General features: G+C 47.2%; 1 protein-coding gene across 2 annotated transcripts in view; it reads left to right on the forward strand.

The window, feature by feature from the left end:
• SHTN1 (shootin 1) overlaps nt 1-27,836 on the forward strand; it is a 108,032-nt gene that overhangs the window by 50,588 nt on the left and 29,608 nt on the right. For both annotated transcript variants that reach the window (XM_084772843.1, XM_084772842.1), the window contains exons 9-13: nt 3,901-4,047; nt 7,007-7,160; nt 10,548-10,647; nt 17,677-17,759; nt 24,758-24,867. In XM_084772843.1, the coding sequence (XP_084628969.1) occupies nt 3,901-4,047; nt 7,007-7,160; nt 10,548-10,647; nt 17,677-17,759; nt 24,758-24,867 (594 nt within the window). The remainder of the gene's footprint in view (nt 1-3,900; nt 4,048-7,006; nt 7,161-10,547; nt 10,648-17,676; nt 17,760-24,757; nt 24,868-27,836) is intronic.

Consider the following 27,836-nt stretch of genomic DNA (forward strand, 5'->3'; position numbering starts at 1 on the left):
AGGGACAGTGCAGGCCCCATGCTGAACCGGCGTGAGGAGAGAGGGGCGCAGGCCCGGCAGGCTTCTGTGGCTGGCAACGTGAGTACGTGCAGTGGTGCTGGGCGCCTGGATTTAAACTCTGTCATGGTGAGGAGGAGATCTCAGTGTCCATACAGGACCGCTGTGAAAGGCATGGGGCGTGTTTCTTAGGAGGCCCCACTGCTGTGCGCTGCTCTAGGTCATGTGACCAGAGCTGGGCTGGAACTGGAGGCAACTTCTAAGTAGGGAAGAAAATGAGGCGCCTACTGTCTACAGATTTAGAAATGAACATCCGTGTTTACTTGCTCTGTGTAGTTAATTGTGACAGGAATTTGTGCGCTTATGAAAGCCAGCCACTTCTGCGGTATGTCAGGCAGGACTGAGAACATCCCTTCTTTTTACTTGTGCTGGTTCATTTAAGTCTGCTCCCCCTCAACAAGAGGGGCTCCCCCTCAACAAGAGAAGTCAGTTGTACCCAAAACTATGTTCTTAAAGTTTCCATCTAAAATTTTAAAATCTATGTATTGTGGTGCATGTACTTGATTGTGTTTGCTCTGTGTGTGTGTGTGTGCATGTGTGTGTGTGCGTGTGTGCGCGTGTGTGTGTGTGCGCGCGCGCTCCCTCTAGCTACGTGGGTGCCGGGGATTGAACTCAGGTCTTTAGGGTTAAGCAGCAAGCACCTTTGCCTACTGAGCCATCTTGCCAACTGTATTATAAAGTTTTAGTGCTCTTTCCTTGTGGTTTTCGTGCTATTCGGTTTCCTTCTTGAATTATTTGGGACAACATTGGAATACTGCTTCGAACTCTTGCTTTAGCACAACATTTTTATCCTCACTCTTACAAGAACTCTCAGAAATTCCAAGAGCTGGGTGCTTTTCCTCTGCTAGGAGACCCAACTTTCTGACTCTAGCTGAGGGAGACTAGACGCTCTGGAAGAAGACTCACTTAGCTTTTTGAGTTTTAGTACTTTAAAGTTTGGAGAAGGTAGTTTCTGTTTTTGTTTTTGGCCTCTTGAAATAGTCCCGGGTAGCACTGGCTGTCTTCAGACTTGACCGGTAGCCGTAGATCACCTTGAACTCCTCATCCACCTGCTCTGCCTCTCCGAGTGCTGAGATCACAGGTATGTCATCCTGGTTTTGTGGTGCTGGGGATTGAACCCAGGACTGTGTGAACACGCAAGCACTCCACCAACTGGGTGCTCCCGGCTGGGGCGCACTACATGGACTTTGAAGAAGAAATTCACACCATGAGAATCTGTCAGGTGTATTCTGCTCGTTTGTCTTCAAAATGCCATTTTGTACTCTGTTCTCAGTGTTGAGCAAGTTTTCCAGAATGTTCCTCTATCCCAGAGAATCACGGAGTGGGGATGGCACAGTGGTTCTGGGACGGCGGGGGGGGGGGGGGGGGGGGAGGGGGCTGCAGTCGATGACAGGGAGTGGGTGTCCCCACCTATTTCCCCACTCTGTGGCTGCAGCTGCTTTGCCAGCTCTTTGCCTTAAGCACAGGCAGCTTTGCTTCAGCGGACCTAAGGGGGCTGGTGTGGGAGCCTCGCTAGTTACGCTTTAACGGAGGGGAAAATGTGTCAAAACCATTGTATTAATAATGGTGACTAAAATAGTTCATTTCAGCTAGACACTGCTCAAACATTCAAGACACTGTGACAAATCGCTAATTACCCCCTGTTGGTAGGAATCTTAGTCTCCTGAGGTGATTGCCTTGGCTTGTGCACACGTGACTGTCTCTGTGCCTTAACTCTTACAGAGAGGAGGTGGCCCGCTTCACAAGGCCAGAGGGATGGCTCAGCAGTTAAGAGCACTTTCTACTCTCTCAGAGGACTTGCGTTCGGCTCCCAGCACCCACACCAGGTGTCTCCCAGCCACCAGTGACTTTGACTGCAGGGGAATCTGCCACCCTTTTCTGTCCTGTGCAGGCTCCCCCATACACATATACACGCACACACAGAGACACACTTGTGCACATAAATAAGAAAAGTAAAATCTTTACAAAGCTGCGCGTTTTACCTGTTTGCGATGGTGGCGTTATCTTAGTGTTATCTTAGCACAGCATTGTTGTTCCTTGGCGGCTCCTCACAAATCCTGCACAGAAAAAGAATGAGAGCTCAGCCGTTGTGTGGGATTGGGGCACATGTGTGAGCAGCGCCTACATGTGTGAGCAGCGCCTACATGTGTGAGCAGCGCCTACATGTGTGAGCAGCGCCTACATGCCTGGAGGTCTTTATCCCTCTCCACCTTAGTTTTTGAGACAGGGTCTCTCATTGAACCTGGCGCTCACTGGTTGGCTGGGCCAACTGGCCACGGTCACAGATGCGTGAGACTGGGCCTGGCCTTTACATGTGCACCCAGGACCCAAAGTCAGGTCCTCAAGCTTGTGCAGGTTGTACTTCCAGATGGAGCCACGCCCCCACCCAACACACTTCTAGCCATTTCCCCCCCTCCTTCTGGGAAGACATAGTTGGAGGAAAACAGTGTATTTGTATTGCGTGTTCATGGTGAGTTTGACTGAGCTTAAGCTTACAGACTGTGTAAACCACTAAAGCCCTAGTCTTTTCACATGGAGGTCTATAGAAGATTAATGTTTTTTTCCTGGCTTTGTTTGCTGACATTTTGTGTTGCTGGGCAGAGGACAGATGGTGTATGTGTGCTCGGCAGCACGCTGTCTTACTGCGCACACCTTACAGTTCAGCTACGGTGTCCATGTAAGACGCCACTAAGATCCTGGTGGTGTAAAGCTTTGCTCGGAGTTTGTGGAATACCCCATGCTTGGACTTTCCCACCAGGCAGCTTGGCACGGTGCTAAGGAAAGTAAATCACAGACAAATAGAAAGTAACGCTGCTGTCAATTGTGTCTACATGGGAGAATTAGTGGAGTCTCACTCATAAGCAACTTGGTAAAGTGTTCAATGGATGTTGCATTAGCGCTGTCTCCTCTCCTTCGCCCACCTCATGTGAAGCTTTTCATCACAGGAGGAACGAACTGGTCTAAACCGCCTAATACAGAGCAGAGGCAGTGAGTCGGGGCATCAAGAGCCTTGGCTGGCAAATGGGTTCAGTTTCTGATACTTATGTGTCCTTGGGGAAGTTACTTGTCCTCTCTGGACCTCAGCGTCCTTATCAGGAAACTGTGATGTGGTCACGGCTCGATTTGGCCGTGTCACCTGGATATAGAGTGACATAGATACAGTGATAGCCACTGTGTCACACAGTGACTCGTGAGGGATTCCTAGTTAAAGGAGAAAAATCGGATGAAAGAAAGTAAAGCATAAAAAGTTCCTGCCACTGAACTCTGGTGCTCCATATGTGATCACCTCCCCTTGCTGGGGAGGCCTGGTGGCACTCAAAGAAAGAATAAGCAGGCTACCAAGATGAGACTTAATAGCCTATGACCATATAGTGGGGGAGGAGGTCCCCCTTGGCCATAGACCTAGGGGAGGGGAATAGGGTGAAAGTGGGAGGGAGGGAGGAATGGGAGGATACAAGTGATGGGATAACAATTGAGTTGTAATCTGAATAAATTAATAAAATTAAAATTAAATTTAAAAAAAAGTTTCTGCCACAAGGCACGTCACGGACGCACGCTTGTCACTGCTGATGCGTTTTGAAGCAGTATTTTTGAAGGGAGTATTTGCCATTGAGGTTCAGAACTAGGTTTTTGTGCCCACCCCTTCCTTGGGGTGAGGATTTAGGTACTGAAGTTCCTGTGAAGGTGAGAATCGCAGCATTGTGTCAGCCGGGCCCCTGGAGCCCCACCTCAGGCATTCCCTTCAGTGTCCTCGAGGACTCCACCCACCGCCAGCCACTGAAGCTGCATGCGGAGCTGCAAGGGCTTGGTTGCTGTATATAGTTTTGTAATTAACTTTTGCAGATGTTCATTGAACAAAACAAGCTGAAGAGACAAAGCCACCTTCTGCTGCAGAGCTCCCTCCCCGACCAGCAGCTTTTGAAAGCTTTAGATGAAAACTCAAAACTCATCCAGCAGCTCGAAGAAGAGAGGATCCAGCACCAGCAAAAGGTAACTGATTTTATTCCGAAGCTGTACACACACACACACACACACACACACACACACACACACACATGTACTCACACATGCATGCCCACACCACACAGACACAAACCATGCACACATATACTACAAACACATGTGCATACACACATGTACACACATGCACGTGCATAGTGCACTTATACATGCATGCACATAGTGCACACACACAAACCATGGACACACATAACACACACACACACACACACACACACACACACAATCTGTGCACAGTCACACATTAAAATGAGAGATGTCAGTGCAGCCCTCTAGGGTCCTGTGTTTTGCCTTGCTTGCTAAGTCCTAATTATCTTTGAGAAAAGAAAAGCAGTCAAGTAATTTCATTGCTCAGCTAAAGGTTACAACCCACTGGCATGGATTCCCTGAAATGAGTCTGAAGAAGCAAGGGAAAGCATCGTAGTCTCAGAGCCTCTTTGGAAATGGAAAACCCTGCCATTACTAATTGCTTTCTTAGTTACAATTTCAGACCATGCAGACTTGAGTAGGTATCTGTAGCAAAGGGCTTCCTAGTGCTTTATTCAGTTTGCAGGAGTAGAAATCTTCCAGCCAAGACAGCCCAGGTCCCTCCGTGCCAGGAAGAGAGGTCTGTCGTTGTGATATGGGAGAGAAGAGCAGAGAGATGGGAGGGAGAAAATCTCACAGGAAGCACCTCAGAGTGCAGACGTCAGCATCTACAGGCCCTCAGAGTACAGATGTTAGCATCTATAGGTTCATCAGCAACTATAGGTCCTCAGAGTGCAGGTGCCAATATCTATAGGCCCTCGGTGTGCAGACGCCAGCATCATATAGGCCTTCAGTGTACAGACGTCAGCATCTCTAGGCCCTCAATGTTTAGATGTCAGCATCTATAGGCCCTCAGAGTGCAGACACCAGCATCTATAGGTCCTCAGTGTGCAGATGTCAGCATCTATAGGTCCTCAGAGTGCAGACACCAGCATCTATAGGTCCTCAGTGTGCAGACATCAGCATCTATAGGCCCTCAGAGTGCAGATGTCAGCATCTCAGAGTGCAGACGTCAGCATCTATAGGCCCTGAGAGTGCAGACACCAGCATCTATAGGTCCTCAGTGTGCAGACATCAGCATCTATAGGCCCTGAGAGTGCAGACATCAGCATCTATAGGCCCTGAGAGTGCAGACATCAGCATCTATAGGCCCTCAGTGTGCAGACATCAGCATCTATAGGTACTCATAGTGCAGATGTCAGCATCTATAGGTCCTCAGAGTGCAGACATCAGCATCTATAGGCCCTCAGAGTGCAGATGTCAGCATCTATAGGCCCTCAGAGTGCAGATGTCAACATCTCAGAGTGCAGACGCCAGCATCTATAGGCCCTGAGAGTGCAGACGCCAGCATCTATAGGCCCTGAGAGTACAGACGCCAGCATCTATAGGCCCTGAGAGTGCAGACATCAGCATCTATAGGCCCTCAGAGTGCAGACATCAGCATCTATAGGCCCTCAGAGTGCAGACATCAGCATCTATAGGTTCTCACATCAGGCCTCTGTTAGATGTGACTGATGTTTTCCTGTCCCATCTCTTGAGCAGAGGTACCAATGCATAAACCTCTCCAGTTCTGAGAGGTCGGGCTGGGTTTGGTTTTTTTTTTTTTCCCTCAGTGGGAAGTGTTGGCAGACGTGTACTGAAAGCTTCTGTTTCCCAAGGCCAAAGGTGAAGAATTTCCTTTTCTGCTCCCACATGCAGGGATCACCTTTTCAGAAAGAAAGTGTGTGTGTGTGTGTGTGTGTGTGTGTGTGTGTGTGTGTGTGTGTGTGTGTGTGTGTGTAGCTTATTTGAACTTACCTTTGGGTCCTGAGAAGACAAGCTGCCTCTGTTGTTACCCCGGTTAGTCGATCACTCATGCCTCTACTCACTGGACTGAACTGGACTCTAAGGTTGAGTTATTATCTATGTTCTTGGCTGGCAACGGAGCAGAGGTCACCGTGGGTGAAATGAGCAATCCTAGGCCTACACGTGTTGTCCTGTCCATTCTGGATGCTCTCCACAGTGTGGGGTGTAAAATGTCTCCCACAAACTCCCTTATAGTTCAGCACTTGTTGAAACACAGGTATTTGTTTTTGCATTTATAAAAAATATGATCTGTTCCTTATAGTGAACAATTTTTTTCTGAAATGTAAAAACAGTAAAAGAAAATGAAGGTTACCTGAGAATCTAAGAAATATACTACTTTCGCTCTAAACTTTATGTAAATGCGTGATCTTATGACATATCAATGGTTCATATAGATGGAGTTGGGTCCTGTCCTCCCTATATATTTCTATTTCCCCCCCTTCTTTCTTTTCAACCCCTGTCTCCAAACCTACGAAAGATAAAGGAAAAGAGAGACACCCCAAGTCTAACCTCATCTTCTCTCTGAATAAGACCAGTAGTAACTTATAGCCAACTCCCAATGAAAATAAACATCTGCAGCCCAAGAGAGCCACCAAAAACCTACCCAGCCCCCCTTAGGGGAGGTGGGCCACGTGTTATTCTCTTAAGGTTTCTTACAGCTGATTTGAGGCAAATGATACCTTTGTAGGGGCCCAAATATATTTGGGGAAAATGGTTAAACAAGCCAGGAATAGCCTTTGTGATCCAGTCTCTAAATGTTGGGAAATTCTCTTGGAACAGGACATAGGACTGTTGCATCTGGTTTAAAATGAACCTTAGGCATTACCTTCCTTACCTTTGTGGTTCCTGGCTTTAAAATGTCAGTGCTTTTGTTTTGGAACTCACTGCCCAGTAAAGCTAATAGAAAGTGAGGTAGCTGACCAGTGCGTGCCAGTGTTGATGCAGACCTAGGATTTGTGCGATTTTCAGGAAGATTGGAATTTTTCTGCTTCCCCCCTCCCCCTTTTCACTGACAAGGGGAAACCTGCCAGCGACATTCAATGTGTAAAACTTACAGGTCAAAGAGTTAGAGGAACGGCTGGAGAGTGAGGCGCTCCACAAAGAGATCCACAGCCTCAGACAGCAGCTGGAGCTTCTGGAGGAGGACAAGAGAGAGCTGGAGCAGAAATACCAGGGCGCAGAAGAGAAGGCCCGGAACCTGAAACACTCAGGTGAGAGCCTGCTGCTGTGTCGCCTCTCATGCCCACGGCAGAGCCGGGCGGGGGAAACAGCCCAGGTGTCACTAATATGTGTGTGTGCGCACGTGTATGTGGACACCAGGCATCAACTACAGGATTGTGTCACTAATATGTGTGTGTGCACACGTGTATGTGGATACCACGTGTCAACTACAGGATTGTGTTACTAATATGTGTGTCTGCGCACGTGTATGTGAACACCAGGCATCAACTACAGGATTGTGTTATTAATATGAGTGTGTGCACATGTGTATGTGGACACCAGGCATCAACTACAGGATTGTGTTACTAATATGAGTGTGTGCGCATGTGTATGTGGATGCCAGGGGTCAACTACAGGAACTATCCACCCTATTTTTTCTTTTTAAAATATTTGTTTTCATTTTACGTGTGTGAGTATTTTCCTGTCTGTGTGTCTATGTACCTACAGTGTGTGTGCCCTGTGCTGTGGAAACTGGCAGAGGTGTCAGATCCCCGGCAGTTCTGAGTCATCATATGGGTACTGGGAGCCAAACCTGGCTTCTCTGTAAGAGCAGCAAGTGCCTTTCATTGCCACGGCTCCTCTCCAGCCGCAAGCCTTGCTGTCTCACAAGTGCCTCAGACTCACCAGTAAGCTTGGCTTGTTGGCCAGAGAGCCTCGCAGGTCCACACACTTTAACGGCACAGGGATTGCAAACAGATACCACCACACCCTGCTCTTCTCAAAGGTTCTGTGGAATCAAGTGTAAGACACGCTGCTTGCACAGTGCATGTCACACTGACTGATCAATCTTCCCAATCCACCGGTTTGCTTTTTAAATTTCCTTATTTCTAGCTATCACAGTTCAGCAGAACATCCTATGTCACCAAGTGAGTCAGAAATATTGCAACCCCTGCCCCGCCTCCACCCCCCCTGTGGTGTGGTGTGTGTGTGTGTGTGTGTGTGTGTGTGTGTGTGTGTGTGTGTGTGTGTGTCTTCCTCTCTGTCTCTCTCTCTCTCTGTGGACTCTCTGTGGAGCCCTGTGAGCTTCCTGCACAGAACCAAGGGCCAGAGGTGCCATTAGCATGGAAGACCCAAACTGCAGACATCTCTGGGCTTTTGGACGCTTAAGCACTTACTTTGCTCTGTTTGCTTTGAAATGCTTTTTCAAAAAGAGTCACTCTCTCCTCTCTTTTCTTTTTAAAAAGTAATACCTCCATTTTTGGTATTTGTGTCCCCTTCATCTGTGGGGTTTAATTATACATGTGAAATATTACTTTCTATACCACACCTAACAATGAAATGGGCAACAATATATATATTAAATGGAAAAACTTTTAAAACACCAGGGACTCTAAAATCAAGGGATTTGTTCACTTGGTCCTAGAAGGCTCGCAAAAATGTATGAGCTGGATTTCTCCCCGGCTGTAAGTCTCTGTGAGAAGGTGGGTAATTCACAATGGGTGCATTTCTCTTCATAATAGCCTCAATATTCACTTCATATATTTTCCGTTAATTTTATAATAGAATTTTGAAATCCGTACAGAAGAACCACAGAGGGTTTTTTTTCCCCTTTCTGAAACATTCACTGCTTTTTTAAAATTTACAATGAAAAGTGGTTATAATTTACTTGAAAAAAGTCAATCCAAAATTAAGAACATTTCAACTCTTTTTAGTAGCTGTCAGAGTAGCCTATAGACAAATCATCTTTATAACAAATGGAAGTGGCAGACACAACAGACATCTGAGACTATAGTTTGAACTGATTGATTTAGGATCTCCTATGCTGGTGGCCAGTTCTATCATGGGGCACAATGCAAAACACCGAATGGGGGTTCGGGAGCACCAGCTGCTCCTGTATAGGATGCTAGGCCCATTCCCCGCACCCACGTGCTGCCTCGTCTACTTGCCCTTTTGACCTCTGCTGGCAATGTATACCTGTGGTAAACGCACATACATGCAGGCAAAAACACTCATATAAATCAAATACAATAAATAAATCTGAAAACAACAGCTTTTGGAAGTGTGTGTGAATGAGGGTTCTCTAACAGAGCGAGACGGAAAGTGAGTGTGTGTGTGTGTGTGTGTGTGTGTGTGTGTGTGTGTGTGTGTGTGTGATTTACCATGGTATTTATCCATCTGGACTACAGGCTGTGGTCCAGGGAGTCTTCCAAGGGCTGTTTCTCTAGTGCCCTCCGTGAGGAGGAAGTCTCCACGGGCTCCTGCCGAGCTGCTGGTCTTCAGGCTTTGTCAGAAACTCTTTCTGACACCAGTGAGGGCGCCTTGGCGTCAGGATAGATGAACAGTGAGAGGAAGGCAAGCAGGCAAAACAAAACAAAAAAACAAACGAAAAAACAAACCCAAAGCTTCATTCTTCCTTTTGCTTGGCCTGGCACCAGGTGTGAGGCCACATTAGGTGGCTCTTCCCATGTCAAACAGTCAAATAATCTTGATGCTGACCTTTGACCTGTACAACATGCTAGCACGATTGCACGGGAACATACACACACACACACACACACACACACACAATTTTAGAAAGAGACAAGTGCACATGTATGGATTAGGCTTGGCATGGAGAGTGTAGCCCCAGCCCGCATCATGTGTTTAAGGATCGTTGGGAAAGCATACATAGTAATGAAGAGAGCACGTGACCTGACAGTAAGCAGTACCCACCACCTACTAGGCCATAATGTATGTTTTTTCCTTTTGTGGTGCGGTACCGGGTATTAAACCCAGGTGCTTTGTGCTTGCTAGGCAGGCGCTCTAGAACAGAGCTACACTCCAGCCCTATGACAGGATTTGCACTGAGCCCCTTGGAGTGAAGAGCTGTGCTATACTGCAGCCCTGCGCATGGGTCCGCTGACATTGCCGGTGCCCATCTCACTGTGACGTGAATGAATGAGTGACATCTCTTCAGAGGAGCGAAAGGTTCATAAGTTACAGGCATCTAGGAATGTGAATCTGCCTTAAAAACTCTAGTATTTGCTGGTTTTGAAGGAAATTAAGTGGGAAAGAAAAGAAAACAGTCGTTGAAATGTGCTACAAATGCCATCTTTAAAAGTAGCCCTCCATCTGCACGCTTTTAAAGTCTAGGGTGAAGAATTTCTTGGTGTTTGCCAAGTGAACTCTGGTTGCCAGCGCTCCTTCAGCCTGCTGAGTTCTTCCTCCCCACGCGCTCGCCTCCTTCGTCTCCACAGGAAAATAATGGCGGTGTGCTTTAACAGGTGGTAGACTAGAAAGTTTGAAGTCCGCCATTTCCTCTGGCAGTGTCTAAGTGTGCCCTTATCTTAGACGGAGAGAGGCTGTGTGTGTTTTTTCTTCACTTGCATGAACAGTGTGTAGGGAACAGTGTGCAGTCGCTTATCTCAGCTCTCTCTGAACGCTTGCTCCCTGTACAGTGGACGAACTCCAGAAGCGAGTGAACCAGTCGGAGAACTCGGTGCCTCCCCCACCGCCTCCTCCCCCACCTCTCCCGCCTCCACCTCCCAATCCGATCCGGTAAGTACCGCTGAGGACCTTCCTGCTACCTGCATCCTCCCACGTCCTTGACCCTGCAATAGGCTGGTTTGCTTGTTTTGTCTTGTTTACTTCCCGAGACAGTTTCACGTATCCCAGGCTGGCCTTGAACTCGCTCTGTAGCTGAGAGTGACCTTGAATCCGATCCTCTCAGGGCTGGGATTATACACGCAGCCCAGCCTCTGCAGGAGAGGGAATCAAACCTGGGGCTTCAGCAGGCAAGGCTTGTGTTGCCGCAACGCAGCTGAGTTGAAGCCTCAGCCGCGTCTTTTTCGTCTTTTTCGTTCTGGTAGCAGCTTCGGTTGCATCTTTAGAGGCACAGTGAAAGGCGAGAAAGCAATTCCTGAAGACCAGTGCTTTCCTGCTTCCCCTGCGTACTTGGGTTTTAAAGACGCCTCGAGGGTTGCTCGCTGCCCCGCCCCAAGAAGTAAACGTTTATATTTCAACTCAGACACTTCTCGTTTTAACATTCTTCTCCTAACGCTAGGATTTTCTTCACCCACGATCCAAAGTGTTTTGTTTGCTTTTTTTCCCCCTCACTAATTTGAATTTGAAGGCTCTAGCTTATTCATTTTTTTAAAAGTCATAAATTAAAACTTAAACCTACTAATTGTTATAAACTAGTAATTAATCTAAAAGTGCTAAATATCTTTTATCCCAATCTTGATAATTAAGCCTTTAGTAATTCTGAGAGTAGAACCTTCCAGAAGAAAAATTGCTGTTTACGGTCTAGGAGAAGAAATCCTCACCTTCTGAAGCCTGGCTAGTTTGTCCTAGCTGCTTCCGACTGATGTAGGTTCTGGAGAGATTATGCCTTCTTTGTGATTCTACCCACCATCCAGAATTAGAGAAGTCAGGCCACTTATTCCGATGACTGCCTACCTCCTGATGTTAGTTAGCTGCCTTTGGATAATTTATTCTTGAACAAATGGCATTTAAACTTTTGCTGGATGTTTTTAGCTTTCATTAACTCATGTGATTTGTTTAATCCTTTCACACAGAGCAGCCCTTTATTCCTGCTTTGCACCTTAGCTGATCCAGCTGAATAGAGTGTGTAGCTGTTCCTCCCACACGACTATGGAAGTGGGACTTTGCTTTTGAAAAAGAGTCTCATTACTTTGCCTTGCCGAGTTGGGTATGACATAATCTACTTTAAGCCGTTGGAGCAGTGGAGGTTAAATAATCTGTACATGTGATCGAGTCTAAGAGTCAATTGAAAGAATTTCAGGTATTTTAAATTTTCTCTCTCTCCTGGGTAGCTAAATCTGTGGGAGATATTCCAAAGGTGACATTTAAAATGGGAAATGCGTCACTTTGATCTTTCTCTCGGGTCTAGAATTTTGAGCTGATAAGAAAGGTCACTTTTCTGAGAGGAGAGCTATTAAAAAGCAATTACAGTCTTGCTGTCGGCCTTTGATTTTTAGCCTTAGAAATGCTGAGAGCCCCTAGAATTTAAAGTGTAATCTAAATAGAATTTCCTCCCAAGAACTCTTTACAGCTACACTGAGACGTGAATACAAAAATCAAGACTACGTATGCCTCAACCACTGACTCTTTTTATAAGACTCTTAAAAGAAAATTTTCATTGAATAATATGAATAATTTTAAGTTAGGTTTTAATAGTATGGGATATAACTTTTCAGAAAAAAAATTCTGTGAAAAATACTTTCTTGTCAAGGATATTTTGCATATATATTGAGTTCTCCTGGGTACTGAAGCCACCTGTACTTTCCAACTTTGTTCTTGAGGCGTGACTTTGGTCCTGATGTAGATCACAGAATGAACATGGCGGAGACGGGAAAAGGACTCAGCCCATCTCTTCCCTGGTAGCTCGGGGGTTTCTCTTAGGCTCCTCCCACCCTTTGACCTAGAGGAAACAGGAAGAAGGTATGAGCGGGTGGGTCATGTTGTACCAGAAGGAGAAAGTAGGGTAGGCCCTGCCCAAGCATGTCTCATGGGGGAAGGAGTGGGCAATACAACAGAGGTGACAGGATGTGTCTGTAGATAAAGATGCATATGAACACGGTTAATCATGCATTGCTTAACCATGCGGACACTTCTAAGAAGTGGGTTGACTATTTTATTGCGCATCTACCATAGTGAGTACTTAACACAAACCAAGATGGCAGTCTACTTACCAGGCAGCATTCTCTTCTGAGACCACTATATGTGGCCTGTCATTGACTGAGTTGGTGACATGTGACTCCACACATTTATTACAGGGAATTGACTTGTGTGACTAGAGAGGACTAGTAAATCCCAAGACCTGTAGGCCAAGGACTGGGTACCCAGACACCTGCTGGGTGTCCCTTCCTTCCTTCCTTCTTTCCTTCTTCCTTTCTTTTTTCCTTTCCTTCCTTCCTTCCTTCCTTCCTTCTTTCCTTCTTTCCTTCCTTCCTTCCTTCCTTTCTTCCTTCCTTCTTTCTTGCCTTCCTTCCTTATTGATAAGAGCTCCCAATAGTTGTTCAAGTCAGGCTTTCAGTGCCTGGATGAGGGCAGCATGCCTCTCTCCCCACCAACTAGGTTAATTGGTGGCAGAGTGGGCCAGTGAAAGTTTGGATTGTTGGTTGAGTCATCTCACCTATTGAGTGGTTCTCTGTAGTATAAGTTGACATTTCTCAATGTTGAAAAAAGTTGACATTTTTCAATATAATAGATTCTCCTTGGAGCATCACATGTCTCCAGCTTAGAGTTTACCTGTAAGCTAACGTCTTCTGATCCACTTAGGTGATGCACAATAAAGAACATGTGTTTCGTACATGCCAATGTATGAAAACAGTCTGAGCAGTACAAACAAATCTCTGCACAGTATCACTCAGTACACCCAGAGGTCTGCACAGTACCACTCAGTACACCCAGAGGTCTGCACAGTACTACTCAGTACACCCAGAGGTGTGCACAGTACCACTCAGTACACCCAGAGGTGTGCACAGTACCACTCAGTACACCCAGAGGTCTGCACAGTCCCACTCAGTACACCCAAGTGTCTGCACAGTCCCACTCAGTACACCCAGAGGTCTCCACAGTACTACTCAGTACACCCAGAGGTCTGCACAGTACCACTCAGCACACCCAGAGGTCTGCACAGTCCCACTCAGTACACCCAGAGGTCTGCACAGTCCCACTCAGTACACCCAGAGGTCTGCACAGTACCACTCAGTACACCCAGAGGTCTGCACAGTACCACTCAGTACACCCAGAGGTGTGCACAGTACCACTCAGTACACCCAGAGGTCTGCACAGTACCACTCAGTACACCCAAGTGTCTGCACAGTACCACTCAGTACACCCAGAGGTCTGCACAGTACCACTCAGTACACCCAGAGGTCTGCACAGTACCACTCAGTACACCCAGAGGTGTGCACAGTACCACTCAGTACACCCAGAGGTCTGCACAGTCCCACTCAGTACACCCAGAGGTGTGCACAGTACCACTCAGTACACCCAAGTGTCTGCACAGTCCCACTCAGTACACCCAGAGGTGTGCACAGTACCACTCAGTACACCCAGAGGTCTGCACAGTCCCACTCAGTACACCCAGAGGTGTGCACAGTACCACTCAGTACACCCAGAGGTGTGCACAGTACCACTCAGTACACCCAAGTGTCTGCACAGTCCCACTCAGTACACCCAGAGGTCTGCATAGTCCCACTCAGTACACCCAGAGGTCTGCACAGTACCACTCAGCACACCCAGAGGTCTGCACAGTCCCACTCAGTACACCCAGAGGTGTGCACAGTACCACTCAGTACACCCAAGTGTCTGCACAGTCCCACTCAGTACACCCAGAGGTCTGCATAGTCCCACTCAGTACACCCAGAGGTCTGCACAGTACCACTCAGCACACCCAGAGGTCTGCACAGTCCCACTCAGTACACCCAGAGGTGTGCACAGTCCCACTCAGTACACCCAGAGGTCTGCACAGTCCCACTCAGTACACCCAGAGGTCTGCACAGTCCCACTCAGCACACCCAGAGGTAAAGGATTGATTCCACAGTCCTGACTGGCGAGGGCCTCCCAGCTGACACTGAATCCTCTGGAGGAAAATAAAAACCAAATTTACAATATTTTGTTCCTTATAGGTATCAACATTGTTACCAGTGGCCCTAAAGAAGCTCACCTCAGAAGCAGTGAAATATCACAGGGGGAATAGGATATTTTTAAATCAAAATTCTGTGTAAATTATAAAGTCTAATTTTAGAGTATCTTAACTCTATTTGGGGTCTTAATGAGCCCAGAGAAAATAAAATAGACAGTGTCTGATGATCAAAGATTGTATTAAAGAGTGTGTGTGTGTGTGTGTGTGTGTGTGTGTGTGTGTGTGTGTGTGTGTCTATCTGTGTGTCTGCATGTCTGTGTGTGTGACTCTTTTGACTGTGCTTTGTGGGGCAAATGCTCAGCATGTCTGGTAATTTTAATGAATGGTAATCCAAAGAAGATTAATTAATATAGCCAAGCATAGATGCAAAAAGTAAAAATTTTTAAAAATATCTAAAAATCAAAGCATTGGGAGCTGGGAGTGTGACTCAGTGGCAGATGAGCCTGGCACATGTGAGGTCCTGGGTTAAATTTACAGCACAGTAACCAAATGACAAGATAGGGGTGCCCCCTGAGCACGCTCATCTGTGTGGCTACTGGGTCCTTTCTCTGCACACTTTCTTTGAGCAGTCAGCTTCTCAGGTCAGCTTCTCAGGTCAGCTTCCTTGGGTTTCATTGGTTAGAATTTACCTCGTGGGGCATTGATGACAAAGTTTACAAATTAAAACATTATTTTTAGTAAACTTTTATTTATTTATTTATGTGTGTGTGTGTGTGAACACACATGCTATAGTGTGCATGTGGACGTCAAAGGACAAACTATTGGGAGTCAGTGCTTCCCTTCTGCCTTGGGCTCTGGTATCAAAGTCGGGGCATCAGGTTTGCGAGGAAGTGCACTGGCCCTTGGAGACTTTTCATGGAGAAACCTTATCACGTATACAGAGCAACTGGCATTCAATTTTTAAGTGCTGCGCAATGGGAACCCTTATCATGGTTATTCTGCGAGCCAAGAAGGCCCAGTTTTTAAGGTTTTTCTACAACTGGCTTTTTCCTGTATCCTCTGTGCTTTGCTCTTCCCCGTCTACTTCATTCCGGAAGCTTCTCTATGTTGTGCTGAGTGGGTGAAGTCTAATACTGTTCATCTTGTGCACGTCTCAAGATGTGCTTCTCCAGTGTGGTGCCGGCCAAGGTATCTGCAGGTCAAGGGAAGCCGTCTGTGTGAAGCTGCTTGTACACTTCCCTGGCACACGCGCGTGCACACACACACACACACACACACACACACACACGTGCCTGCATGTGCACACACACATTTCTGTAATATAACTAGGTTGTCAGTCACTGACTCACGGGCTACGTATGTCTTCGGCTCTAAGAGGCAGGGACAGACAGTTCCCCGCACCTCTCCTGTTGATTTCCCTGCCTGCCTCAGCTGGACATTTCTCAGCCCTAATAATCAATGTTTTTGGACTTGAAGTTTTTTGTGGCTGTGACATGCAAATAACATGGGTCTTTAAAACCAAGTTACCCTAAAAGGTAAGAAAACCAAGTACCTTTTTGATTGTGTGTTGGAAACTTGGAGAACTTCTTTCATGGTTTTTTAGGATATTTTTTTTTTAATTATCCATTTTCTTATTGGGCTGTGTTCTGTGTTAGATTCATTTGTAGAATTCCTTTATCTATTTGATGATTTGTCTTTTTACTGTTCATAGTGCATTTTAATGGCACATAGGCTTTTGCATCTTAATGTGGTCCGGTTTATCATAATTTAGATTTCATGTGTATGTTTTAAAAAACCCAGGCTGGAGACACAGCAGTGCAGATACTCTCTGTCTCCGGGTGTCTGGCCTATGCTGTGCACAATCCAAATTTCTACACTCCTGGTTCAAAGCAGATGTGTCCTGATGCAGACCCTTCTCTGTTGGGGTTGCATCTCAGGCCCTACAGGCTAGGCAGACACTACCGCTAGGCCACACTCCCTGACCCACACCGGGATTTTATGTCAAACATACATTAATTCTTTCATCTGCCCTTGTGTCTGAAATGTGCTTCATACTAGCCAGTACTTCTTGGATAACTAATTCTGTATCTTAAACCCACATAATGAAAATTTTCTGTATCCGTTTGCTCTTATAAACCTGTGTTCGTTGATGGTGGCAGCCTGTTCCATCCCTCAAGTGATCATGTGAGGGATGACACAATTAGACTTGTGACCTAAGAAAGCCACACTGCCAATGTGACGCAATGTGTGGCTAGACTGGAGAAGGCAAGGGGTGGCCAAGAAGGACATTACACAGATCTGGACTTGCAGCTGGCAAAGTCAGGAGAGCTGTGTAGCAGGGACTGAGCAGCCTGGTCAGTTATCATTTGATTTCAGAATCGTGAGGCACAACCAGCCAAGATCTAACCGAGTTTCAAGGCTGTGTTCTCAGGGCAGCTGTGGTCTCACAGGGCCTGTGCTCTCACGGCTGCTACCTTCTGAGCTCTGTGCGTGGACTCTGAGGCAGCCACTGGTGTCTCTGCTCCATGGCCAACGTCTTCTTCCAGCCCATGTCCCCACATGGTCCTCCAAACCGACCGACCTTTCCAGCAGCTCTCAAAATGCTGCGCCCTCCACCTCCACAGCTCGGTGACTATCACTAGCTGCTGGATGCATCTGCCTTTCTCTCTGACAGCTGCCACCAGGTCTGAGCTCCTAGTCCAAGGCACCGACATTCCTCTGCCTGCACGCCCGCCATGACTTCCCCATTCCTGCCTTTGCTCTTCCCAAGCTTTTTAATACAGAGAACATAAGGTTGTCCTTTTCCGTAAGCTAATTAAAACTATAACATTAACAAGAACAGAGAGCGACTTCTTAAATCCTAGTTGAGAACTCATGCAAACATTGACCACTGGCCATTTTAGAACTACCTATTTCATCAGTTGCCCTATAAGGCAGACACTAATTTCTTTGGAATCTTTTCCTTCCCATAGATCCCTCATGTCCATGATCCGGAAACGGTCCCACCCCAGTGGCGGTAGTGCTAAGAAGGAAAAGGCAACTCAGCCGGAAACAGGTGAGCTTCTCCTCTGTTTGGCTTCCTTTAGGTGGCTGATGGTGGTCGGCTCATCAGCAGCTGACGTGTTTGTGTAGCTCTTTGCCGGGGCCCTGCCTTCCTCCGGCTTATTGTCTAGAGGAGATCACGTGACACACTTCACTGCCGCCGCCAGGAGAGTGTCCTAAGAAATATGCTTTTGCTGGGAACAGGTCATTGGAGGCATGACAAGGAAGGGAGTGATCAGTCCCGAGGCCGTGTGGAGACAGGCTTCTTACAGGCGACAGTAGGGGAGTTGAGATCTCATACTACTGCAGTGTTTCATGCTGAACATACAAGACCCTGACGTCACGTCCTGGTATAAACAAGTGGCCATCCATGTAAATATGATATTATTCAGTTCAACCATTGGTAAACACTGTGGGAAGAAGTGTATGTTTCGGAGCTGGTGTCAGAAGGCAACATTCAGGTTGATTTGGAACATCAGTAGCAGGGTGTTTGGGGTGAGGGTTGCCCGTGGATAGCGGCAGGGTCAAAGGTCTGAAGCAGCAAGGAGCTTCATGTATCAGGAAACCTAAAGAACATTTTGTAGCTTTGACTCAGGAGCCAGGGAAGAGGCCTGAGAGGTGGGTGGGAGCCAGGTTCCCAGGCAGCAGTGGTGTTTGTCTTTTCTAACAGTCACTCTGCCTGAAGTTTGGGAAGAGCAAAGGCAGGAACGGGGAAGTCATGGCGGGAGTGCAGGCAGAGGAATGTCGGTGCCTTGGACTAGGAGCTCAGACCTGGTGGCAGCTGTCAGAGAGAAAGGCAGATACATCCAGCAGCTAGTGATCTAGTCACCGAGCTGTGGAGGTGGAGGGCGCAGCATTTTGAGAGCTGCTGGAAAGGTCAGTCGGTCTGGAGGACCATGTGGGGACATGGGCTGGAAGAAGACGTTGGCCATGGAGCAGAGACACCAGTGGCTGCCTCAGAGTCCACGCACAGAGCTCAGAAGGTAGCAGCCGTGAGAGCACAGGCCCTGTGAGACCACAGCCGCCCTGAGAGCACAGCCTTGAAACTCGGTTAGATCTTGGCTGGTTGTGCCTCACGATTCTGAAATCAAATGATAACCGACCAGGCTGCTCAGTCCCTGCTACACAGCTCTCCTGACCTTGCCAGCTGCAAGTCCAGATCTGTGTAATGTCCTTCTTGGCCACCCCTTGCCTTCTCCAGTCTAGCCACACATTGCGTCACATTGGCAGTGTGGCTTTCTTAGGTCACAAGTCTAATTGTGTCCTCCTAGGTCTTAGGACATGTCTGTGCTCCTCACAGTGTCACTCAGGAACCCAGAGTCTGTCTTCTACTTACCAGCAGCCCTTCCACTTTTGCCTCCTCCTTGCATGTCACATGTCTGTCCTGCTCTCTGGCTGGTCACTAGCTCCACCCTGGTAGACTTTCGCTCCTGTGGCTGAATCCCACCGCCCCTGTAGCCAGAGCCTCAGCAAGATGGTGTTAGAATTCCACGTCCCCCCGCGCTTTGTCCTGGGCTCCTCCTCCGCCCCCACTTACTAACGTTCATAACTCACTCAAGGGTCTCGTTAGCCTATTCTAGCTTGAGTCCCATTGCTGTGGTTTAAAAAAACAAACAAACAAACAAACAAAACCACCCAGTGGCCAAATGCCATGTAGTGGGAGGAACGGGTTTATTACAGGGTACACTCTGCCACTGAGGGGAGTTAGGGTAGCACCTCAAGGAGGAGCTTTCCATGGAGGAAAGCTTAGGTAGCCATCTCCACCCCCCACACTAGACTCCATGTAGCTCTTGTGGCCTGGAACTCAGAGAGATCCACCTACCTCTGCCTCCCAAGTGCCGGGATTAAAAGCACCACTTTGGCGTAAGCAGCCTTCTTATACAAGCCGGATCATCTGCCAGGGAGTGGTGCCAGCCATGGCAGGCTGTGCCTTCATGCATTAATGAGTAGGCAAGAGCATCCTCCACAGGCTAATCAGATGTGGGTACTCAGCTGAGATTCCCTTCTCAGGCGACTCCAGCTTGTATCAAGGTGACAGTTAAAGCTAACTCAGGCATCTGTGTGGCCGTAGCATGTAGCTTTACATCCCATTGCTTAAGGTCTGACTGGCACACTCCCAGCTTCTGCTGGGCCCTGGGGTCTGAGACGTTTCTGTATACTGCAGTCCGCCCGCCCTCTGAGCAAGGTGTGTACATGTGTGCGCGTGTGGTGGCCATGGTGCTGGGGTCTGCACATGCGTTGGTGCAGGTGTGCAGGCCTGTGGGTGCGCAGAGGCCGGAGAACCTCGGGCTTCATTGCCCCCACCTTCCTGTTAAGACAGCATCCCTTACTGAACAGGCGCTAGATCAGTATTCGGCAAGCCCCTTCCGTCCCCCTGTCTCTGTCTGCCACAGTGCTGGGGTCACAGGCACTCACAGCCATACTCATTTTTTAAAAAAATTTGATCTCAGGTTTTCAAGCCTATGTAGCAAGCGCTGTCTGTAACCCTGTCACTCACTCCCGTTTGTGAGAGGCAACACCATAGTCGAGGAACTTCCTTAATTTTAAAACATGCAGGTCAGTTCTAAAGTTATTCAAACATAATATGCCTTTTGGGTAGTTTTTAACATCGTGTTGATGTATGGTGCCTTGGTTTTTAATGCCTTCTTTAAAAAATACTAGCAAAATAGGGAAGTACAAAGAAATTTTATTTCCTTTTGGTAATAACCAGAGATTTGAGTAAGATGATGGGTTCATCTGTGGGTTTGTTTTTTCCCCCCTCTCTTCTTTTAAGATCTAACTTATTTTCCAAGTAGGTCTTAAAATTTAAGCACCAATTAATTACATGTAGCTTTCCGATTCAAGACTGACCTTGAAGCACTAATCCAGAGAACATTTGATTTTTTTTTTTTTTTTTTTTTTTTTGCCCATGGCAGTTCAGTAACCTTAGACCTGTTGTCTTCATTAGCGCCTTTTCTCTAATCTCCAGCGTCCTGCACATTTCCATTGTCCCACTGATTGCACGCCTTTGTGAGACAATTACCAACTGTGTGATTGCAGAAAGAATTACAAAACATACCCCGAGCGCCCCATAGGTGATTCGTGCCAGTTTATTAGAACCGCTTAACAGTTCAGAAGTTCGCACATGTTGCTTTTTGCCATTTCAAAAACAGGTCGGTGAGAGGGAGAAAGCTTGTGCGGTGGCTGGCCTCGCGCTGCCCTTGTGTGGTGTCTGAGTAGGGGATCTGATAAGAGTGATTTCTTTTCCTTAAGACCAATTAAGCCTTTATATTTGTGGGGAAAAGGCTGAGGAATTAAAGCCTGGTTTATAATCTGTGCACAATACAGATAGTGGCACTTCTCTGAATTATCACTATGATTCTGGCAAGCAAATATAAGGAACTACTTTAAATTCCTGCTGGTAGATGCTGTAGCAGATTTGAATGGTGTGGCCCGTAATTCTCCATCTGTCTGCCTTAATTAGTTTTTCTATGGTGCATTTAATTGGCTTGCCGTCACTCCTCGCAGAGTGCTAATCTGTTTGTAGGCAGCATTTCTTTTGCAGTGCAGCTCTTCCTGGTCTCACTCAAAATGGCAGATTTTCTGAAAACCAAAACCAAGAAGAAGATGAAAAAAAGTGTTTTGAAGCTGGTTTCTGAGTGACAGGGACTAAAATCACATCCTGTGCCAGGTGCTTATGTGCAAGACCTGGTTTTATCTCCTTTTGAACAGAGTCAGAAAAGGACTCACTTTGTGTGTACAGATATTTGCACATCAAGGCAGGGAATGGGTTTCTTATCTGCCCACTTGTTGGTATTTGTGAGTCCTCAGAGTGAGTTCCCCCGCCCCACAGTGCTATTTAAGGGCATGCAGTTGATGACTGAAACATCGAACATTTGCTGGTAAGCTAGGGCACGCAGTTGATCGACCGAAGCATCCAACATTTGCTTGTGAGCTCTAGCTTTGGTGCTTGTGTTTCCCATGTTCCCTTATGTGACACTTGATACTGTCAACTGCACAAGATCTGGACTTACCCAGGAGACAAAGTTCTGTGCATTTCTGCATTAGGTTAGTGGAGGTGAAAAGACCCACCCTAAGTGTGAATAGCTATTGCAGGGCCTGGGGTGCCAGACTGAATAAAACAGAACACAGACACCTCTCCTCACAGTGGCCTCATGCTCCTTCAGCCTTGACTTCCCGATAGCGATGATGGACTTTACTCTTTGGTTTTTCGAGACAGGATCTCTCTGTGTAGCCTTGGCTGTCCTAGACTCACTTTGTAGACCAGGCTGGCCTCGAACTCACAATGATCTGCCTGCCTCTGCCTCCCGAGTGCTGGGATTAAAGGCGTGCACCAACACGCCCGGCTCACACTGAGACATTTTCATTTTTAGCTTTTCAATAGCCTTTGAAGTTGACTTATACTACAAATGTAGCAGCAACACAGCCATTGGTGCTGCAGGATCAAGGATGATGGAAACTTCTGGATCCTGGTGTTCCCTTAGGGCGTCAAGAGATGAGGAATGGGTCCCAGGGTCCACATGATGCCTCCCCAGGAAGAAAGCCATGGGTTAAGCCTGAAAATAACACCAGTTAGTTTTGGGTTACACTGTGGTCTCCTTCATCTCGAAGGCAGCCTTTGTGGGCTCAGTCATCTCCACCCTACAAATGGAATGTCTGTTGAAAGCCTGACCTCTGAGGTCCCTCAGAACAGACCTGAACGCCCGCCATGCATGTTAGGTCTCTGTGGCTACTTAGCTTCCAGATATCAGCTGACGTGAGTTCACTAGGAATAATACATTAATGGTGACAGATGTCCCAAAATGACCCCATACTTCAGTCAACCAATTCTGTGGGGGAAAACCAAATCAATTTTGGTCAACAGGTTTCAGTTTCAGTCACTCGTATTCCTCTGATGGTTGCACATGCAACAAAGCGAGGTGAAAATTAGACAGTAGAGGCTGAGGAGGTGGCCGAGTTAAAATGCTCACTCTACAAGCATGAGAGCTGAGTTCCAACCCATTTTAAATGTTTACATGTTTATAGCCCCAGCATTTTGGGGATTCCAAGAGTCACCTGGCCAGCTGGCCTAGTCAAGATGGCAAGCTTCACGTTCAGTGAGAGACCCTGTCTCAAGTCAATAAGGCAGAGAACAGTAGAAGATGGCATCTGGTATCCTATTCTGACCTTGATATGTGTGACACACACACTCACACACACACACACACACTCACATACACACACATACTCACATATACACACACTCTCACACATGCACACATTCACACACAAATGCACACATTCACACACAAATACACATACATACACACACACTCTCGCACATGCACACAGTCACACACACATGCACACATTCACACACAAATACACATACATACACACACACTCTCGCACATGCACACAGTCACACACACATTGGACAGTGGGTGGCTTTGTTTCATCAGTCATCATACACATAACACACACATGCACACACTCACACACAGATACTCACACCACACACACCACATACACACACACTCACACACATGTTGGACAGTAGGTGGCTTGGTTTTAGCAGACGTTGTAGGTGAGCATGCAGCTCCTGAGCTGCACTCCCACTCTGAGCTGGAGCTCACAGTCACATTTGATTCTTCAGCTCAGTTATTGCCGAACGCACGTTATTTAATGTAATGCATTGATAGTTTAAAAAGACTTGACAAAAAGGTCTGCTTAAATGTTTCTTTTTTGTATAATTCCCCCAAAAAAGATGGTACTAAAAACAGGTTTGCCTTCTTTCTGTTCCTCTCTGGACTGGACTTCTTTCCCATAAGAGGACATCCCTTTGATTTCCTTTTGTCGATAGGCTTTGTTCAACTTTTTTTGACATACAGGATATAATGACTTATAAAACCATCTCTGAGGCAAAAATGGATGGTGTGGGAAAGGTACAGAGTTACATTTCTGAAAGAGCTGAAGGATGCTGGAAGGTGACCCAGTGGGCAAGAGTGCTTGGCATGAAGAGCTGAGTTCAGATCCCCTGAGCCCCCCTTAAAAAACAGGGCTTGGCCACACAGGTGCCTGCAACACCAACAGTGTGGGAGGTGGAGACAGGAAGTTTGCTGGGGCTGCTGGCTGCCAGCCGAGCCTGGGGTGAGTGAGAGGCTCTGGCTCAAAGGAGTAATGTGGAGAGTAAAAGAGCTGCCACCCACTGTGTTCCTATGGTCACTGCACATATATCCCAAGACACACATGCACACACACACACATACATACACGCATGCACACACACACCATCACAGATACACACACACCATCACAGACACCATCACACACACACATGCACGCACACACACACACACCATCTCACATACACACACCATCACAGACACTATCACACACGCATCACAGACACCATTGCACTCACACACACATGCACTCGCGTGCGCGCACACACACACACCATCACAGATACACATAAACCATCACAGACACACACGCATGCACACACACACACATCACAGACACCATCGCACTCACATACACATGCACACACGCACGCACACACACACCATCACAGATACACATAAACCATCACAGACACACACGCATGCACACACACACACATACATGCACGTACACACACACACACACACACACACACACACACACACTGGTACACACAGGAGAAGGGGGAGTGTGAGATGTCCTCATCCCCAAGTTGATTCTTGTGTTAATGAATGACAATGTGCTTTGTTTCTCACAGGTGAGATGATATTGATATCCATGCTACAAATTGGATTTTGATTGTTATAATTCTCAGTGTTCTGATTAGAAACTTTTCTGATTTAAAAAAAAAGTATATATTATTTAAAGCCTTTCCACAGAGTGGCAGTTACCCATAGTGAACTCTTGGTGTTCTGCCACTGTCAGAAGAATGATTTTGGTTGCTTACACAATGTCTCCAAGTCACCAGCAAGAGGAATTAGCTGTTTCTTACATCCTAGATGACTTCTGTCTGTGTCCTTCACACAGCTGAGGAAGTCACAGACCTGAAGAGACAGGCCGTGGAAGAGATGATGGACAGAATTAAAAAGGGAGTTCATCTTAGACCAGTTAACCAGACAGCCAGACCCAAGGCAAAGGTATGTGCAGCTACACACGCCCCTCTCTCTCTCTCTCCCTCTCTCTCTCTCCCTCCCTCCCTCCCTCCCTCTCTCTCTCTCTCTCTCTCTCTCTCTCTCTGTGTGTGTGTGTGTGCGTGTGTGTGTGTGTGTGTCTGTCTGTCTGTCTGTCTGTCTGTGTAAAAGTTTAGAATTTGATGAAAGCTACCTCAAGGTTGATTGCCAAGGCTTGGCAGACTAATATGTCTGAAAAGCCTTCACTTCTGTATGACCCTCTTTTGAGAGGGCTCTGTGACTGAAGGTGAGCCTCAGCTGTAGGGAAGGTGTGTTTGTTGCCACCTCTTCCAGAAGGCCAGGCCATTGATGAGGGTCACCAAGCCAGACACCAACAGCTGCTATTCCCCTTCTTTTCCTTAATTCCTTGGGAGTTTCTGAGTGTCTGCTGGGTCAGATATGGTGGGAGTGGGGGGGGGGGGTGGTAAGGTAGTAACAGGACAGCACAAGGATCTTCCTGTGCTTCCTAAGGCTTCCGTTTGTTTACAGGAAACCATGTGGTGATAGTGGAACAGAAGTGAGGCCTGAACAGGTGGACTAAGCTGGTTGCACACCAGCAGCTGCCTCCAGAAGCAGCCCAGGGAGGGAGCCACCCTGACCGCCCGCTGCAGGCCTCCCTGCCTCCTTGCATCTGCCTATTGCATTCAAATAGGCCCAATAATAGTTTTTGAGATTTCTCTTGAAGAAAACATCCTTTCTTTCCTTGCTCTAATGCAATGTAGACAGACTTCCCTCTTTGTTCAACATGCTCCGTGGCTTGCTTCAGTTTCCCTGTCAAGACCACCCCTCTTGTGAGTGAGTGAGTGAGTGAGTGAGTGAGTGAGTGTGCATGCGCATTAAGGCACATTTGTACCTTTGAGTGTTCCTGCAGATACATCCATGCCCATGGTGTGCATGTTCATGTGAGGGGGCGGGGGAGACAGTCCTTGGCATGCCTCTTTCCTTGCATTTTCAAGGCTCTGGATCTTCAGATTCAGCCATGCTGGCCGGCTAGTGAGTCCCAGCAATTTTCTTGCTTGCACCTCCCCAGGGCTGCGTGAAGCTCTTTTCAAGTGAGTTCTGGGCACCAAATCCAAGTCTGCGGGGCTGGCAGGTGGAGCCATCTCCTCCGCAGCAAAGCCCCTCCCCTTTGTCTTCTTGAACTCCCCGTGGGATGACAGTTGAATAGAAGGTTGCCACTTGGTCACCAGCAGGCAAAGCAGCCAGGAGTAGCCGTGGTAGCCTGGTTTTGGAAAGGAGAAAGTCTTACCTCACGGTGCAGATTTGCAGCTAGGCAGACATGATCTGAGCCCCTGATGTGGAAGCTGAGCTCTAGGCAGGGGGAGGAGCGGAAGGAACCAGAGCAGGGTGATCGTGCTAATAGCGTGGGTGCTGCAGCTGGCCCGGCCCCTACCATGCGAGACTGACTCAACAGGGCTGTTGGAGGGATCAAGTAAAATGAAATACAAAAACAGTTTAAAATGAAGGATCTGGATGCCACCTTGCAAAGAAAACATTTTCCTGCCTTTTATGCCGTAACTGTTATGGAAAAAAAAAATGAGAGCAAACTAGTTCTAGAGAAAAATATGGTATCATAATAAAACCAAATTAGTTTAAAGTTAAAAAATGTTAAGCTTGCTATGATGGGCTTATGCCGGCAAGCCCCGCTCTCAGGAGGCCAGGGAAGGAGGAGTGTGCCATGGCGTGGAAGCCAGCCTAGCTAAGACCCTATCTAAAAAACAAAGAACCAACCAACCAACCAACCAACCAACGGGAAACAGGAAAGCAAAGGCCTCGCTGTGTCTGCTCTCGGCCTCAGGGCACCCTTCTGCTTTTTCCTCTTGCAACAGTTGACCTTTGTTTGATGTGAACTCCAGCTGACATGGCTCTGCGGGACAACTGGGCTCTTCCCTGGCTGCCATCAGACTGTGTAGCTAACACTGCATATAGCACTGAATGACCAGGCTGGTAACCTCTTCTATACATGGTCAGTGCACACTTGAGTCCAAACTTCTTGCCCAGGACCACAAGTTCCAGAATATGCCACAGCCTGATAGTGTGTGGTCCAGGGCCACACAGGTGCATAACAGCTCTTTTGAGGATGAGAAGACCCAGTTGTCGTGTCAGTTTTTCTAAAAGAGCTAAGCCTGCCTTGCTTATCTGCTGGCCTACTTTCCAAATCTCTTGACATTGTAGGTAGGCAGAAATGGCCTGGCTAAAGTTGGTGTCTTAGAACTTGTACCTGATACTGAGGGCCTGGCTGCTCGTGCCCAGGAGGAAACCGGGGTGTGCAGCTAGAATGTCTTCAACTGACGCTGTCTTCACTTTTTAAAAATGGAAATAATGGAAATGGGACCGTATTTTTTAAAAAAAGAAATATTATTATTACATTTGCCTGTGTGTGTGTGTGTGTGTGTGTGTGTGTGTGTGCATGTGTGTGTGTGCACGCGTGCACGCACATATGTAGGGGGAGTTCAGAGGATAACTTGGAGGAATCAGTTCTTTCCTTTCAGCACATGGGTCGAGAACTGAACTCAGGCTGTCAGGCTTGAAGGCTCCGGCAGCCAGGGCTGCTAAACACTCTTCTGTTGGTGACGTCCTTCTAAACACTCTTCTGTTGGTGATGTCCTTCTGTGGCGTTTTCCTCCTGATGCGGTCTTACCGGGAAAGACCCATCTCCTGTCAGCCAGCCTTTCTGGGCCTGAGAGCATGGGAGCTCTGTGCCCAGCACCTGTTTTCTCCTTGCACAGCTGTACCACTTACCTTCCATTGCTGCCAAGACATCTAAGCTGTGTCTAAAAACAGCTTCTTACTAAAACTTCTGACAATTGTAGCCAAATCTCTAAAATCTAGCATTTACTAAATCCTTTTGAAGATATGATGATACCCAAAAGGCAACATAATACTTAGAAGAAGGTAGCCTGGATCCTTTTGCTTTAAATGTACCTTCTGAATTT

Source organism: Acomys minous (genome assembly GCF_964271855.1).
Source record: "Acomys minous genome assembly, chromosome: 2".
Classification (NCBI taxonomy): Eukaryota; Metazoa; Chordata; class Mammalia; order Rodentia; family Muridae; genus Acomys; species Acomys minous.